The sequence below is a fragment of the Phoca vitulina genome, unplaced genomic scaffold (assembly GCF_004348235.1).
Source record: "Phoca vitulina isolate PV1807 unplaced genomic scaffold, GSC_HSeal_1.0 scaffold8, whole genome shotgun sequence".
Taxonomy (NCBI): domain Eukaryota; kingdom Metazoa; phylum Chordata; class Mammalia; order Carnivora; family Phocidae; genus Phoca; species Phoca vitulina.
In genome coordinates this window covers 29,786,790-29,803,081 of record NW_022589711.1, presented here as the reverse complement: position 1 = coordinate 29,803,081, position 16,292 = coordinate 29,786,790, and the positions used below count along the sequence as shown (strand labels likewise).

The 16,292-nt window shown below is 35.3% G+C and overlaps 1 protein-coding gene across 4 annotated transcripts in view; it reads left to right on the top strand.

Annotated features, from left to right (window-relative positions):
- Positions 1-16,292, top strand: part of CBLB (Cbl proto-oncogene B) — a 219,748-nt gene that overhangs the window by 125,303 nt on the left and 78,153 nt on the right. For all 4 annotated transcript variants that reach the window (XR_004299783.1, XM_032406461.1, XM_032406460.1 and 1 more), the window contains exons 9-10: positions 1,606-1,737; positions 12,969-13,172. Coding sequence is in view for 3 of the 4 variants with exons in the window: in XM_032406461.1 (XP_032262352.1) it covers positions 1,606-1,737; positions 12,969-13,172 (336 nt within the window). In the remaining variant the exon portion in view is untranslated. The remainder of the gene's footprint in view (positions 1-1,605; positions 1,738-12,968; positions 13,173-16,292) is intronic.

The following is a 16,292-nucleotide window of genomic DNA, read 5'->3' as shown; positions in this document are numbered from 1 at the left end:
AGATAATTTTATTTTATTTCAAATTCTCCAGATTTAGTCCCAGTGGTCTTGGTATTATTATGTGAAACATATTTGTTGACATATGTACAGTTGATGGACAGTTTTTACAGTATAAAATATAAGTGACATTATTTTAATTATGTAGTGATTCCTTATGTTCTAATACATGTAAAAGGATACTCACAAAAGAAAGTTCCCCTTTATAAAGCCATGGTTTAAAAATACATAATCAGGAGTAATATCATGCCATTAAATTATCATAAATATTTGAATAACTTACCCATTCGGTTCCATTGAGTTTTGCATCCGTGCCTTTAGCTCACTATAATTTTTTAATAATTGCAAACCGGTCCTTTGGATGTCATAACAATATAAATACTTAGCTATTATTTTAAAGACTTCAGTGACTTACAATATATTTTTAATTGCTTTAGATTTCTTTATTTTTCATCTTGATCCATTCTCATCTTTTTTCTTAATTTCTTTAAAAATTAAACAGTCACACATACATACTTCATGGTAGACACAATTTGTATATGAATGTGTGTATGTGCATGTGTATCTTTGTGTATATATGTGTATATAAATATATGTATTTTTTTTTCTCACCAAGATTATAAGATCTTTTAGTAGACTAGCAGTTAAATATTGTCATTTATTTATCCTGCCCAGGGCCAGGTACCTAATAGACACTTATTAACTGAAACATTGCCTTATTTAAATGAATTTTTATTTCCATAATTCCTTTTCTTTGTATCCCTATTAATTAACTTTTTTTCATATTTTCTTTACACGTACTGATATATTTATATCTTCTTTGTGACCTAGATCTTTTCAGTATTTGGACACCAAGAATTTTACTATGTTAAAATGTTCAAAACTAGTATATCAAGAGAATAGATGTTTAATAAAACAATTTTTGGTTGCTGAAGTGATTAGTTTTCCTGACAGTGCTGTATTGGGAAAAGAGTATGCAATTTAGAGATTTAATATAGAATTTGAGGAAAACAATTTAAACTTATTGAGCCTCAGGTATTTTTTTTAATTCAATATGTCTTACTATGCTTTGGAGATGATATGACATAATAAATGTGGACCACAGTCCGTAGCATGCAGGAAGAGCTTGGCAAATTCTGCCTTTCTTCTGTTCTGGAATTTCTAAAGGTATTTAAAAAATAAAATTGAGTGTTCAGTCAGAGTCATATATATGTGTGTGTGTGTATAAGTATGTATGTGTGTTTGCAATTTTACGGTAAAATTAGATGAATATGTGGCACTTACAAAGAAACTAAAGTTATTTATATTTTCTTTTAAAACGATAAGTTTTGTCTTTTGAGTCACCATTGAAGCAAGTCCCTTCCTAAAGGAACAGTATAAAACATTAAATAATCCAAAGTATTAAAAAAGTTTATACAATTGCAGATAAAAGCTCAAATGTCCAAATTGTGATTAACAATTTAAAACATGTCTTAAGTGGCAACATATTCCTGACAGGATCAAGTGTGAGGAATTTACTGTAAGTCATTGTATTTGAAAAAATTCAATATTAAGAGTTCATGTTAGAAATACATTAACACTGCCTTTTTTTTCCCCCCCAAATTCCAGGAACAATATGAATTATATTGTGAAATGGGCTCCACTTTTCAGCTGTGTAAAATTTGTGCTGAGAACGACAAAGACGTCAAGATTGAGCCTTGTGGGCATTTGATGTGCACCTCTTGCCTCACAGCATGGCAGGTATGATCCAGGTTTATATCCCCTGTTACTGTTTCTCCTTGCAGTTTTTTTCATCTTAATGATTCAGGAAATGGTCTGTTAAGTGCTTTCTTTGAGGAGTAGTTTAAAAAAAACCTCATGTGTTTGATTTTCTGTTTTATATAATTTCATTTTTCTTGCTGTTTTTTATATTGTTTCTTTTGCATGTATAATTTAATTTTAAGATTTAGTCATAAGTAGTTGTACCTCGATAAATATGAATTGATTTAATGTTTTAGACTAAGACCTAGAGAATAACTGGTTTCCCCAAGGGTTTTCTTATATTTCTTTATCTGTAATAGAGGTTGGGGGCTTGAAAATGGGTCTTTGGACAAATTTCCAGTTTTGAGTATTTGAAAGGATTCACAGAATATTTTGATCAAGTCATTTTTTTAACTGCTGTTTAACACAGTCACTATTGAAGTCAATATTATTGATGGGGTTTAGAAAGCAAAGAATTAAATTTTCAAACCTTTTTAAAAAATTTGCTGTTGAGTATATAATTGACATCCTTACCCCATTCCTGAGCTGTCTCGGTCCTTGATCTTCTGTCCAACCCAGAACCTCTGCGTTGCTTGAGGAAGGAAAGCCTTAGAGCGTCAGGCAGGGAGAATGCAGACTCAGGAGCACTGGTGCTGTTGAGCTCATTACTTAGTAATAAAATATAATGATTTTCACATTTTCACGATCTTATAAAAAAGACCTACTTCTTCCTTTGGGGAGATTTGAGAAATGAGGAAAAAGAGGAAGAATGAAGAAATGAATTACAGTTGACTTTTGTTTTCTTTTCTTTCTTTTTTTAAAAAAATATTTATTATTTGAGAGAGAAAGAAAGAAAGCGAGCGAGCATGTGAGCAGGGGGAGGTGTTAAGGGAGAGGGAGAGAGACTTGAAGCAGACTCCCAGCTGAGCTCAGAGCCCGTTGAGGGGCTTGATCCCAGGACTCTGAGATCATAACCTGAGCTGAAATTAAGAGTTGGACGCTCAACCTACTGAGGCACCCAGGCGCCCCTGATTTGTGTTTTCAGCATCATTTCTGAACTCCCAGATATCTTCCCTACCTCAGTAAAAATTGTTCAATATCCCTACACTTCTCTTTTTCAGTATGCATTTGGTTTATATTTTACTTTAGGTTTTCCTTGATATCCATGCCCTAATTTCCCTTTATAAACCCTTCATGATGGTGGTGAATTTTGTGCAGTAAAGGGAGAACTTGGAGGGAGAGGGATGCTCGGTGTGGCATCAGCAAACTTATTCTCACTGTATAGGCACTTGATTGCTATGTAAGTTATGTTAATTGTTCTGCACACTTAATAATGTCTTTTTATAAATGACTTTCACTAAGTTACTCTGGTAGAAGAGAGAACTATGTTTGCACGTGTATTTCACATCAATCAGTAGAAACTACTGCAGAGATACTGACTCAGTGCCCGACTGGCAGATGGGACTGTTATGACGATTTGCCTTACCTGATACCCATTCAGTATCTCGGGATAGATAGAGGCCAATTGTGTTTGTCACCCCTTTGGATTGACTTATGACTTCTGGGTGGTGGTATGGTTCTCATAGGTACGGAGAAGCTAAAAACTTTGTATTTCTCCCTAAAGACACCAGAAGTTTAGGCTGATACAAACTCCCAGTACTCTTTGGCCCCACACATGGCCTATGTCTTTGGCCTCTACTCTTGGGGCCTCAGTCTGGGAACATACACATATGTACATATGGCAGACTTGGCATCTTTAACTTGATACCTACCTAGTATTTGGAAATTAAGTGGGTTAAAAGTCAGAAGCTCCCATTAGTTTGGCGAAACCTTTGATTACTAAAGATTATTGTTTAAAGCATCGTACAGAATGGCTGTTTACCTTACAGCCCAGAGTAAGTAAAAGAGTATGACTGAATATAAAACAAGCAGATTTTATTTATTTTACTTTTTGTATACTTCTTAAAAGAAATTTATGTTCTAAAATTTCACGGACAATACTACACATTTTATTTAGCAAGTTCGTGAACTCTTTGCAGTAAATAGGTACGTTATGTGCCAAAGACCAGGAGTGTTTCCCTGTTGCCAGGGCTGTATTGTTAATCCTTTGTCCCTTACATCACCACAACTTTTCTGCATATTACTGTGCATTCTCCAAATAGTACAGTTCCTCTTGACCGTGGCTGATCAGTTCCCTGATTCACTTCATGATTTTTCGTATTGGTCTAATGGCCTTATGTAAAGACGTGCCCAATCACATTTGTAAATTGTTAACCTTCGCTTTTTTTTTCCTTATTACTCTGAAGTACTTCTCAGTTTTACTTTTAGAAATTGAGGAAGTGCATAAATTACCAAGCACTGAAAACTTAGTCTTTGAGTAAAATTTCAGGAGAAGGTCATTATAAAGTAGTGGTTTACTAAGTGAAGGAGTAAGCAAAAAATGACAAATGCAAAAATATTCAGAAGGTTGAAATACAAATCACACTTCTGCTACTAGCAAATAATGTTATTATTTTAATCTGATCGAAGAATTTTGCATATAGGTTAATGAAAAATGTTCAAAAGCATTATTTCAGCATTATTTTTTAATTCCTCCCACACAAGACAGGTTGCAATTAATAAATATTCTTCTGATACATCTTGTATATGTCCCTGTAAACTCTTACCTCATTGTATTTGTATTGTAAACATACATATTTACCTGTTTCTGTTCAAGAACCTAGTTTGGAATCCCTCTCTTCTAGCATTCCACCTGCCTCCACAGTGGTAGGTACTCAGTAAATATTTATGGACTGTATGCTAGATAGTGTAAAGACAAGAAGACTCAAGATTACATTAAAAAGATGCTAAATAGATAAATTAGATAAATTGTTGATATTGTAGATCAGATGTTTTAGTTCTCTTCATTTTTCTTTTAAAATGTACCTGTGATTTAAAAAAAAAAAGTACCTATGATTTTTTTCAAAGACGTTTTATTATGCTCAAGATCTGAGAATAAATTCTAAGAATTTTAAACCTAAGATCCATTTGTTCCATTCAGTAGCTGCTGGATGATTCCGTTCAACTTTTCACATTTTGATTTTGTCCACTTATTTTTGAGCCACATTATTTTACTTTTATCGCTTGCAATAATACTGGCAGTAAGCTAGAGGCAGTAAAACTGAGTTTCTCTTTATTACTTTTTTACACCAATAAGCATTGCATGGTGATCCCTGGTTCAAGTTTTCTCTACCCTGAAGAAAACTGTTCTTAGGCCAAGGTTTGCGAATTCCAAAGTGATATTCCATAGTCTTTCTAATTCACTCGGATCTTAGTCGTTAAAGGAAGCATCAGCTTTTGAACATTTCCACTTTGGGATAACATGAATATTTCTACCTTTACATACAGATTTCACAAAGTGGTGCTTCCTGCCAACCAACAGATCCGTTTTGGCTGTTTTCATATAATATGAATAGCAGTGTTTGACAATCATTTAAGCATGTTATTGCAAAATGCCCTTGTTACTTAATAAAAGTAAAATTCTTATAAAGTTAATCCAGTTAAAATGCAGTTGACAAACCATAGATATGCTAAAAGCCTCACATCATGGCCTTGATAAGCTGCTCACAGGACTTCACCTAATCCATGGTGAATATGAGAAGTAAAAGAACAATTATTGAACATTTCCATAGTTCTGCAGGATATTGTCAAAGATTGTATCTAAACTTGTAGATGCAGTGGGAAACGTTGTATGACTCTGAAGTCTGGATATGACGCCACATAGCAATATGTCTCTCTTTTTCAATGTTCTCTTTATTCAAACTGGCACAGAGCTAGGGTCCGTATTTTCTGACTTTAAAACCATTGTTTTTGCTTTATATGCTTGTTTATTTTTTTTATAGAGAAAAGGTTTTCAAACTTAATTAGGCATAGGGATCATTTGTTACTTTACTTGGTGGGAGCAGACATGGATTGTTTTATCCATCATTCTACAACGTCTCAAATCCATTTACTTATCCATATATTTAGGAAACATTCCTGGGCAGCTGCTGTGTCCCAGGTTCTGTACTAATCTCTGAGCTAGGAAGAACACCATTAAGACCCAGGCCTGACCCTCCAGAAGTTAAAATTAAATCTGAAAGTTTTATAAAGGGGCATGTATTAATAATCATTACTTAAAATGAACATCCTGTTATCCTTCAAATTTAATTATGGATTCGAGACATCTTTTGTTACTTTCTACTACTTTGGTTGGGCATGCTGATTGGAAAAGGATTTTAAAGGTTGCACGTCTGCCAAGAAGCTCTGATAAATCAGTCAGAGTCCAGGAGGAAAGAAATATTAAACCCTGACCATAAAACATTATGTGTTCAGCCAGTGTGCATTTTTAGCAAGTCATTCTTCACCAACTTTTCCTTCCACTTGTTGCCCTACTCTGGTTTAATTGAATTCATTGGAAACTGAAATTTTATGTAATTAACGGAAACCCTAAGAAATGCATAGTAGCCGTGTCAGCTGTTCAGCAAGTGGTTACCCTTTCATTTCTGTCATAATGGCCCATTAGTCATGCCTCTCAAGAGGTGTCAGATACTTTTTTCTCCTTCTGAAACATCTGTGTTATTTAATAAATTGAATAAGCAAGCCAGAGTTTGCGCAGAATACGAAATAAGTTGAATAATCACCTCTCTGGAGACATTCTTTGAAGCAGTATCACTCTGGGTGTGGCATTCCTGTTCTGTCTTTGGCAATAAAACTCGCAGTTTCTTTCACTTCTTCACTATTCCACAAAACATTTTTCTTAACAAAACATTTTTCTTCTGCATCCAGAACTCCTCCACATCTTTTTGTAGTAGCATATTGCACAGCCGTGATGGTGCAGGCTTAACCACACGAGGTGTAAAGTGAGGGACTGTTTTCATACTGTGTTCCCCCCACCCCCCAGGAATCTAGAATGTGGCTTCCGAGCTTACGAATGGCACAAATTCTAAACTGTATTCTTCACATCTTCTTTTCAAAATAAAAATGGATATACATATGTCAATTGGATATGCAGCCTTGTTTTGAATTACTGCCAAGGACTCTAATTCAGTCAAAAATAAAATTAATTTCTTCCTGTGATTATTTCTTCTGCATCTTTTTCCAAATGATTTAAAAGAAAGATATCTGGAATGTTCAAAATAAAATTTCACAAAGTCATTAGATGAAAATCAGTAAGGCTCTGATTTTTTTTTAAAGATTTTATTTGTTTATTTGTCAGAGAGAGAAAGAGCACAAGCAGGGGGAGCATCAGGCAGAGGGAGAAGCAGGCTTCCTGCTGAGCAGGGAGCCTGATGTGGGACTCGATCCTAGGACCCCGGGATCATGACCTGAGCCAAAGGCAGATGCTTAGCCAACTGAGCCACTCAGGTGTCCTGAGCTCTGATTTTAATGTGAAATATGATTTAAGAGATTTATGGATGTCCCGTATTTAGAGAGCACCATTGGGGGAAAAATGTGTAAGAGAGGCAGATGCTTAGCCAACTGAGCCACTCAGGTGTCCCGAGCTCTGATTTTAATGTGAAATATGATTTAAGAGATTTATGGATGTCCGTATTTAGAGAGCACCATTGGGGGAAAAATGTGTAAGAGAGGTGAGAAACCAGCTCACATGATCACATTTAAGGCACAAAGAAATACTCTTTTACTGTATCTTCCCTCAAAAGCAACCAACCTTCACATTCTAGCCTCAGTGAAATTTTTTAACCTTAGTACTACAAATAAGATTATATTTGCCTTTAAGATAGTTATAAATTGGTATTTCTGTCCTTGGTGACACATTGTGTCTTTTTGTATAAATGTGATCGAATAAAATGTTGGGAGCTCCTGTTTCACTTTGGGAGTAATGTAGGGGCTACCGGAATCATCCAAAAATGTTACAATTATTTCATGAACAACAGTGATGACAATAGGAATGAAAAAGAGGAGAAAATAAAATCTGGTGGAGGAGATGCTTGACTGTGTTAAATTCGGGCTGACTGTATTGTGATGTGCCTGGACGGTAGCAGGTATTGGCACTTGGGAAAGGTTTTTGGTGGCTCTAACAGAGGCCATCCATAGGTGCTTTAAAAGTTGACTCCATTAAATAAAGCATCTTTAGAATGCAAGTGCATAAACTTCATGCATTAACATTTTAAATTGGGCTCTAGCAGCAAATATTTCAAAAGCTTTTACTATGTAAAAAATATATCCCAAGGAATACTCTAATTACTAGGACAAGTTTTTCATCTTCCTATTAAAAGCTGAAACTTTTCAATTAGAGCAAACGATATTTATTGATTATAGTAGTTTATTTAATTTTGAAATTTGCGATTTGAACAAAATACTTTTTTTTCATTTTTGAATGATCAGTATTAGGCAGCTATTTTTAAACTTTTATTTTAACCTAGGTTATGAATCTGATATAGAGGAACCACTACATCCTTATGTTACAGTGTAGGATAGTGGTAGGATAGTGATGGAATGACAAGGCTCATTAGGCCTCCTGGATGTAATTTCCTGCTCATTACTGCTCAGTTTCGTGACCTCCATCAAATTATGTCAACTCTCCACTCTCTAATTGGTGAAAGGGGGATAATAATGGTACCTACCTCATAGGGTTAAATTAGTTAATATATGGGTAGTGCTTACAATAGTGCCTGAAATTTTAGTTAGTATTTTTCCTAATGGTAGTAACTGATAGTATCACTTACAAAGCTGTCTCCTATTTCTGATATTCTTAATTTATGAACAGTGGTGATTCTGTGGTTTTAAAATTGTATTCATTTCATTATAAGATGGGAATTCTTGTGGATATGTGAATTATTTTCAGATGCTAAGACAGGTTTCCTCAGTTATCTTATTATATTTCTTTGCTTTTGAAATTATTTTTATAGTAATTATGCCACAATTTGCAAGCACTTTGAAAGCTTTGAATTAATTTATCTTTATCTGTGAAATATCCCTTAAACTGTACATTCCCTCATTATGCCCTACAAATAAGATGAAATGGCTTACGCAGTGTCACACAGCTCTAATTGGTAGGTGTGGGATTCTAATTCACGTGTCCTGATTCAGAATGTCTGTGCTCTTTTTCTGATTTGCTGTTTTTGTGGGCCTCACAAATTAAAACTAGAAGAATCTAGATTCGCCAACATCTTCTTTACCTTGCTCCTCATAAAAGAGCACCAAAACCAACCATCTCTTTCTAAGGTTACTATTAACTATCCTCATTCATTGTTTTAACAAGAAGTTATTGAATTTCTGTAGGAAATATTGTGCTCTGAAAATGCTTAGTGTGGACCCAATTTATTCTCAGTATAGGTGTGTATTTTTCCAGTTATTTACTTATTTATAATTGTTCCATGCTTTACAGAAATGATTTATGGTAACTTCACATCTATGTGAAATATAGCAAAGTAATATAAATTAGAAGTCACTGATACAGAAAGCACATATATACACACACAGTAAAAAATATAAAATACACTCCAAAATGAGACTCAGGAAGTCCTAGTTATTTTTCAGGGTTCTCCATGTATATTGAATAGATGGGAAGCCATGAAGTGATTAACCTTAAAGTGTGACCTTTAATAATAATCATCCTGAGAGCAAATAAATTGTGCTATATATAATGTGTATCTTAAAAGAAATTAAAGAAGCTATTTAAGAGGTAATATCCATCTGAACAATATTTAAGCAGAAAGAATATAGAAGCTGACCCATTGCAAGATGATGATGATGATGATGATGATGATGATGATGATGATATGATACTGATATTTATTTGGATTTTTACGTAGCATGTGACTGGGGACTGGACAATTTTGGAAGTTAAAGAATTTTTTTTTTTCTATTTTTCTGTCAAGTGTTAATTTGTTCTCAGGTTACCTAAAGTTATGTTTATGTTTAGTATCATTAACAGTATTAATGGTTGGCATATGAGTCTGAATTATTTTGTCATGAGCATATTACATAACTTAGTTTCAGATGACTGTAGTATTCACTGATAACTTCTGTATCTTTGGTTTGGAAGGATTTCTTATTTGAGGAAGTAAAATCTACTGAATCAATTAGAACGGATGGAGTCCCAAGTACTTCCTCTTAACATTCTCAGGATATGAATATGTTGAGGACTAGGAAAGGAATTATTTATTGGTCTTTGTTCTTTATTAACATATGTTCCTTGATCTTGCATTAAGTATATGTTGACAGAAACATTATGTTAATTATTGAGTCACAATCCTGATGAGTTATATGTCTGTTGAAGACATTCTTCATGTGTATTCAATCAACCATCTGACAGAACTAGAGCAGAGTACCAAAGTGGCATTCGAGAATTTATGGTTAAACTTAATTTGCATATGGCAGTAGTCAGTTTACAGAGACAGTGATGGGTAAAGTCATATTTGAGTAAATACCATTAGGGAGACAGATTCAGTGGGATCCATGTCTGCAAATCAAAGTGTGTGTACATTGCAACTCAGGCTTTTGGGGGGGATTTTTTGTTGTTGTTATTAATTTAGTGAGTCATGTGAACTCTCAACAGAGATAAAGCTAAACAGAAAATACACTCTCTGATCTAAATTCCTAAAACCCGCAACTCTAACATACATCAGTAATTTGTACAGTATTAAACTTTCAGATAGCAGAGATGGAGAAAAACTAACTTCAGTTATAGATGCACTATTCCTCGTTTTTTCCTTGGTGCCATCAAGATGCTATTATTGCCCTTCCCCTCTTCCCTTTTCCAAACTCATCTTTCCAGTTACCTTCTCTCATGAAATGGATGGCATAAACTGGAAGTCATCCTTAACCAAGAAAAGATAGCAAATTGGCCTTGGAAGTTCTAAGAGAAGCTTTTATAGCTGAATACCGTGACATAAACATTCCAGGCACTGTGCTAAAAAAATACTGACTTTAATGTTTTAGATCGAGTGGACTAATTTTTAGTTAACGGTAATTATACTTTAGTTAGGTCTTAAATGATTTTCTATTTTTAGATAAACATATGAAAACATCTATAGGTAAGATGTGCTTCAAAATAAGCCAAGGCTGGAGGGAGCAAGTAAAGGTATCAATGAAACAAGACTGGACAGGAATTGATAATTGTTAAAGTTGGGTGGTAGGTGCGTACAGATTCATTACACTTTTCTCTCTGCTTCTGCATATGTTTGAAATTTTCTATAATTTTTTTAAATGTATGAATGAATGATGTGTCTACTTAGAGCCCAGAGTACTACTTTCCATCCTTCATGCATTGAAGACACCCAGGGAACATCAGCTCTTTCCCATCTTGCTCTTATATATCAGATATACTATCTTTGAAATTATTTCACGTAGATCTGTAAGGAAATGCTATCACAGGCACAGAATATGGATCCCTTTTGACTTTAATGATAAGGGGATTTTATCTAGATGATAACCTATGTCGACAATGCACTTGGCATTTAATGTTCTTGTTATCAAAAGACAGGAGAAAGGTTTAGCTTTCCTTAAATGTTTACTCCCGTGTTAGGAAATGTTAATGTCATATAAAAGAATTAAGTTTTAGTTTTATCATCTGTAAAATGATGGCACAAAATCTTTAAGTTGCCTTGAAGCCCACCAACTTAAACATATGTAGCAGTAAACATCAAAGGATTTTCTATCAGCCTGCCTGTATTTCTCCACACCACCTTAGTTCACCTAGTTTACCATCCCAAGTTTCTTTCCCAAATTATCTAACAGTAGATGTAAAAGGGAATGTTGTGTTTTCTTTTCATTAACTAGTGCGAAGAACATTTGTTTTTCTTTTTTTGACAATATGTATGGCAAAAGGAGATGTTCACTTTGTTCATCTGAGTGATATTTGGGAAAGAATAACCAGCGACCACAGGATCTGCCAGAGTGGATGCCCAGCAATTGTCCAGAGAGGGAAGAGCAGAAGTGTTACTCCACTGCTGGTCAGAGCATCAGTGTAGGGCTTGCAGATAACCAGTTTCCCATCATACCAAGTGGGTGGGACAGTCTTGAGTTAAGTACTAAATGGTTCTTTTAAAGATGTTAGCTCTCTTTGCATCCCTTGTCTCATCTCTAAAATGGTTTTAATTCATTCCATTTCTGCCTTAAAATGATTTTATGCTTTTTACTATTTTTTAAATAACACGATTAAAATTAGGGTAAAATGCAGAAACAAATATGGTGGTGAGTATCATATACCATCTACTCTAGAAGGCAGCATTATGTGCAGGATGAGGAAACAGTCTTGTTCTATTTCCTTGCCAATTGTGAGTTTTGAGAAATGGAATTGGTAGACAAAACCTTTAATAATTACCAATAAATGAGTTTCTGGCCTAAAAGCATTACACAAATCTTTTTGCAGTATCTAGTTTGGAAGCAAGATGAGGGGTAAAATTTAATATTTCACCTGGTGTTATATTCCAAATGAGCTGTGTCAGAATGACAGGCTCTCAGGACAGTTGATGGTTCCTAGATGTCAATTTACTTTATTTTTTTCCCACTGATTATAAAAACAAGATTTTAAAATACCTAGGCAATTAAATGGAAATATTTAGCCATAGTTATATGCACAGGAACTTTTCCAGAATGGCTTGTTTAATTGATACTACTACTTTATTTATAATGAATTTTTTTCAAAATGTCCTTTCTTTTTTTTAAAGTATTTTTGTTAAGATTTTATTTATTTACATGAGAGAGAGAGAGAAAGCAGAGGGAGAGGGAGAAGCAGGCTCCCACTGAGCATGGAGCCAAATGTGGGGCTCCATCCCAGGACCTCAGGATCATGACTTGAGCCGAAGGCAGAGGCTCAACCGACTGAGCCACCCAGGTGTCCTCAAAATGTCCTTTTTATAGAATGTTTAACTAGCACTGGAGCCTTTTGGTAAAGGGGGAAATGATTCAATTTCCAGTTTTCTATAGAACTCTCAAGTTTTGATACATTACAATTGTAAGTGAACATTCAGGAAAATAAAGTTAGGCTCCTTTTCTTTGGCAAATCAAACTTTTTTTAGAGAAGTTTTTCTTTGAAAATGTGAGATACTGAACATTTATCATATATTTTGTTGGCTCTCTGTTCTGCTCTATTACTTCTTCAAGACAGATCTTCCTTCACTCTTACTTCCTACCCTAAAACCTCTTGTTTGCAACTTCTTCTTACAGTTGAAGAACATTGGCCCCTCAGCACTGTTTTATTTGAACAAAGACCAATCACATTTTTTTTGTTGTTGTTTGTGCAGGAGTCGGATGGCCAGGGCTGTCCCTTCTGTCGCTGTGAAATAAAAGGAACAGAGCCCATAATCGTGGACCCCTTTGATCCAAGAGATGAAGGTTCCAGGTGCTGTAGCATCATCGACCCCTTTGGAATGCCCATGCTGGACCTGGATGATGATGATGACCGAGAGGAGTCCTTGATGATGAATCGGTTGGCAAATGTTCGAAAGGTAAAATGATAAAGCACAGGTTTCATCAGGCTGGTGTGGGGGCATGAGAAAGGACTGATGCTGTCACAGATGGGCTAGGACTCAGTTGATTTGGGTTTGGGAAAGAAAGGTGGAAGAATCAAAAGGAAGGTGAGGACCTGATTAATGTTGACAGGCTGATGAAATCCTAGACTGAGAAAGAACTAATGTCTCTACTCCAAGTACTCTCGCTGGTTTTAAACTTCAAAATGAGAGATGGTGAGAGCTTTCCTATAGAATTAAACATTGTCTAAGACTGGCAAGAGCAGATCTGTGGAGAAAAAATTAAGAAAAATTAAGAAAACGAAGAAAAAATTAAGACGAAATATGAAAATTGGAAATGATGAAACTGAATAAAAACAGTCTTTGTTGAAGTCTAAAGGAAGTATCTGTTCGAGTTATTTTCTTACCAGGAAAACCAGCCTTCCATTTGGCTATTGAGAAGTCACATAAGATTTACCTTTGTGAATTTACCATAGTGTGGGCTTTGCTTATCAAAATTACTGACTCAGAAAATTGACTTTGTCAATTTACTGAGAATGGATGCTGCTGCCCAGTTGGAGTAGCTAAGCTCACAAAAGACTAGTCAATGAACTAGAATGCCAACTGAATAATTTACAAGCCAGAAATATAATGATTAAGAGAACTGGACTCTCAGATATCAGGTTATTCTGTGTACAGAAAAGATATATGAAATTTGGATTACACTCAGAAGTTCTGAAGGTGCCCCGTCCCAGCCCTCCTCCTGACTCATGGCAGACAGGGCTAATCAATCATGGCACTCATCCCCCGCTGAGGTCACAGCCTTATAGAACCTCCACTGCAATTCATTAGGACTTGGCAGGTAACGTGAAACCTATTTGCCATCTAGGTGGAGTGATAATAACGTGTAATGGCATCAGATCGTTTGCATCTGTCTCTGTGAAAGGGAAACCCTTGGTGCAGGAAACAGATGAGGCATTTATTTGGTTTACTCCTTCTTGAGGATATCAAAATTTATCTCGTGGGCTCCTGTATTTTCTATATTTCAGCATTCCATGCTCAACAAAGATGGATGCCCTTGGTATTTTTCACATGTGCAGATACGTCACCATCACCAGCATGGCTCCTCTGACATTATCAGTCTGAGATTATTTCTACTCTTCAGCTCATTAATTTTTCATGAATGCCATAATTTAACTCGCAGAGAAACTATTCTTGATTCTACCCCTGAATCCTGACAACTTAGTTTTGAAGCATGTAATTCCTTTGACCCAAGAGATGGAAGGAAGGAAGTAGTTGTTCCTCAGTATCTTTTACATGAGCAAAGCTTTTTTTTTTTACGTATTTTATCCTCTGAACAACTTGCAGAGGTAAATATTCTTCTCATGCTTCAGATAAGGAAGTGAGGCGCAGACTACACATGTCACTTGCTGCATTAGTAGGTTGTAGAGACCAGATTCTAACTGACGTTTTCTGGATAATAGCGATATGTCCCAAACCACATGCATAGCTCCCTCCCATGCTGAGTCATAAAATGGTTTCTACTAAGTCAGATTATAGAGCGTATGCTAGAACATTCCTCATGCAGTACTATTAATTTTAATATAATAGTAACAGTGATGATTTCAGTGACAGGGCACTGTTCTGGGTTCTTCAATCCTTGATCTCATCTGATTATTTCACCAACCCAATGAAGAAGCTACTATTACTGTCCTACATGTATTACAAAGGATGAAACTGAGGAAGAGGTGAAATAGCTTGCCTAAGACCCCAGTACTGCTCTATAGCAGAACCAATACTTTATTCCAGATCTTCCTAACTTCAAAAGTCCAGCTGTGAGCCATTACCCAATATGCCTGTTTTGCCCTCTATGCAACATGTCACACACATTGTACTTGATAGAGCGTAACTACCTGTCCTCTGAAGGTCTTTTCAGTTCTATAATATAATGCATATCATGAATAATGACTGACCCCCAATACAATTTTAACCAGAAGTTAAAAATAATTTAAATTTGATCTGTTGATAAAAACATAAAATTCTAAAAATATTCATGCCCTATAAAAATATTTACACCCACACCTACCTAACGGGTCACCAAAAACCCAAACAAAATTAAGTTGTGACCTGCCAATTGATACATAATGACTATTAAATCTGTTTTCTGGTATACTAGCCATATTTGGCTAATTCAAATGTAAATTTAAAATAATTAAAGTTTAATAAAATGTTCTTGAGTGCCATTGAACATATTTTAAATGCTCAATAGCCGCTTGTGTCTAGTGGCTACCTATTGACCTGTACAGATATAGAACATTTTCGATAGGTACTGAGATATCTATTATTGATATAATAGAAATATCTATTCTCCAATAGATAATTCTGTTGGACAGAGCTTTCTTAGATCATCCTTGTAGGCTCTTATCGGAAGAAGCTAGGTCTTGATGCAAAAGACCTTTCCTTTTAATTTGATAACGTAATGGTCTTAGCTTGGCCTGGGTATTTGACAGTGATCTAGCACTGGAATCAGCAAGCTGTGACCTGTTTTTCTTGGTTTTTCTGTGAGCTACGAATGATTTTACATTTTATATGTCTATATATTTAAATGAGCTTATAAGTACCTACATAATTTCCTTGATTATTTATTTATTTATTTATTTATTTATTTATTTATTTATTTATTTATTTTTCCATCTTGGCTTGGCTTGCAAATCCTAAAATATTTACTATCTAGCCCTTTAAAAAAAGATTGCAAGACTCAGGTCTAGGACACAGCAAGCATATAAAGAATGTTTATTGAATGCATGGATAATAGGGAATAACAGAAAAGTCGTTAAGAAACATACAGCAGTTCAAGTAGTTCACATGACCTAGGAGGTAATTTCCTAGCTAGGAGAAAGGCATTTCACTTTTCTTTACTAAATGGATTTTCTTCTTTCAGTGATTGATGTCAGGGGAGGAGAGCGGGGTCTTAAGAGGAATTCTTTCCAGAACTCTATATCCTTTAACGGCTTGCGGGTAACAGTAGCTGCCCTCCAGGAGTTTAGGGAAAGTTGCCATCTTGGTCTGTTTCCTACTGCAGTATGTTGAAGCTTGAGCCCTGCTCAGCAGTGGCCCCGA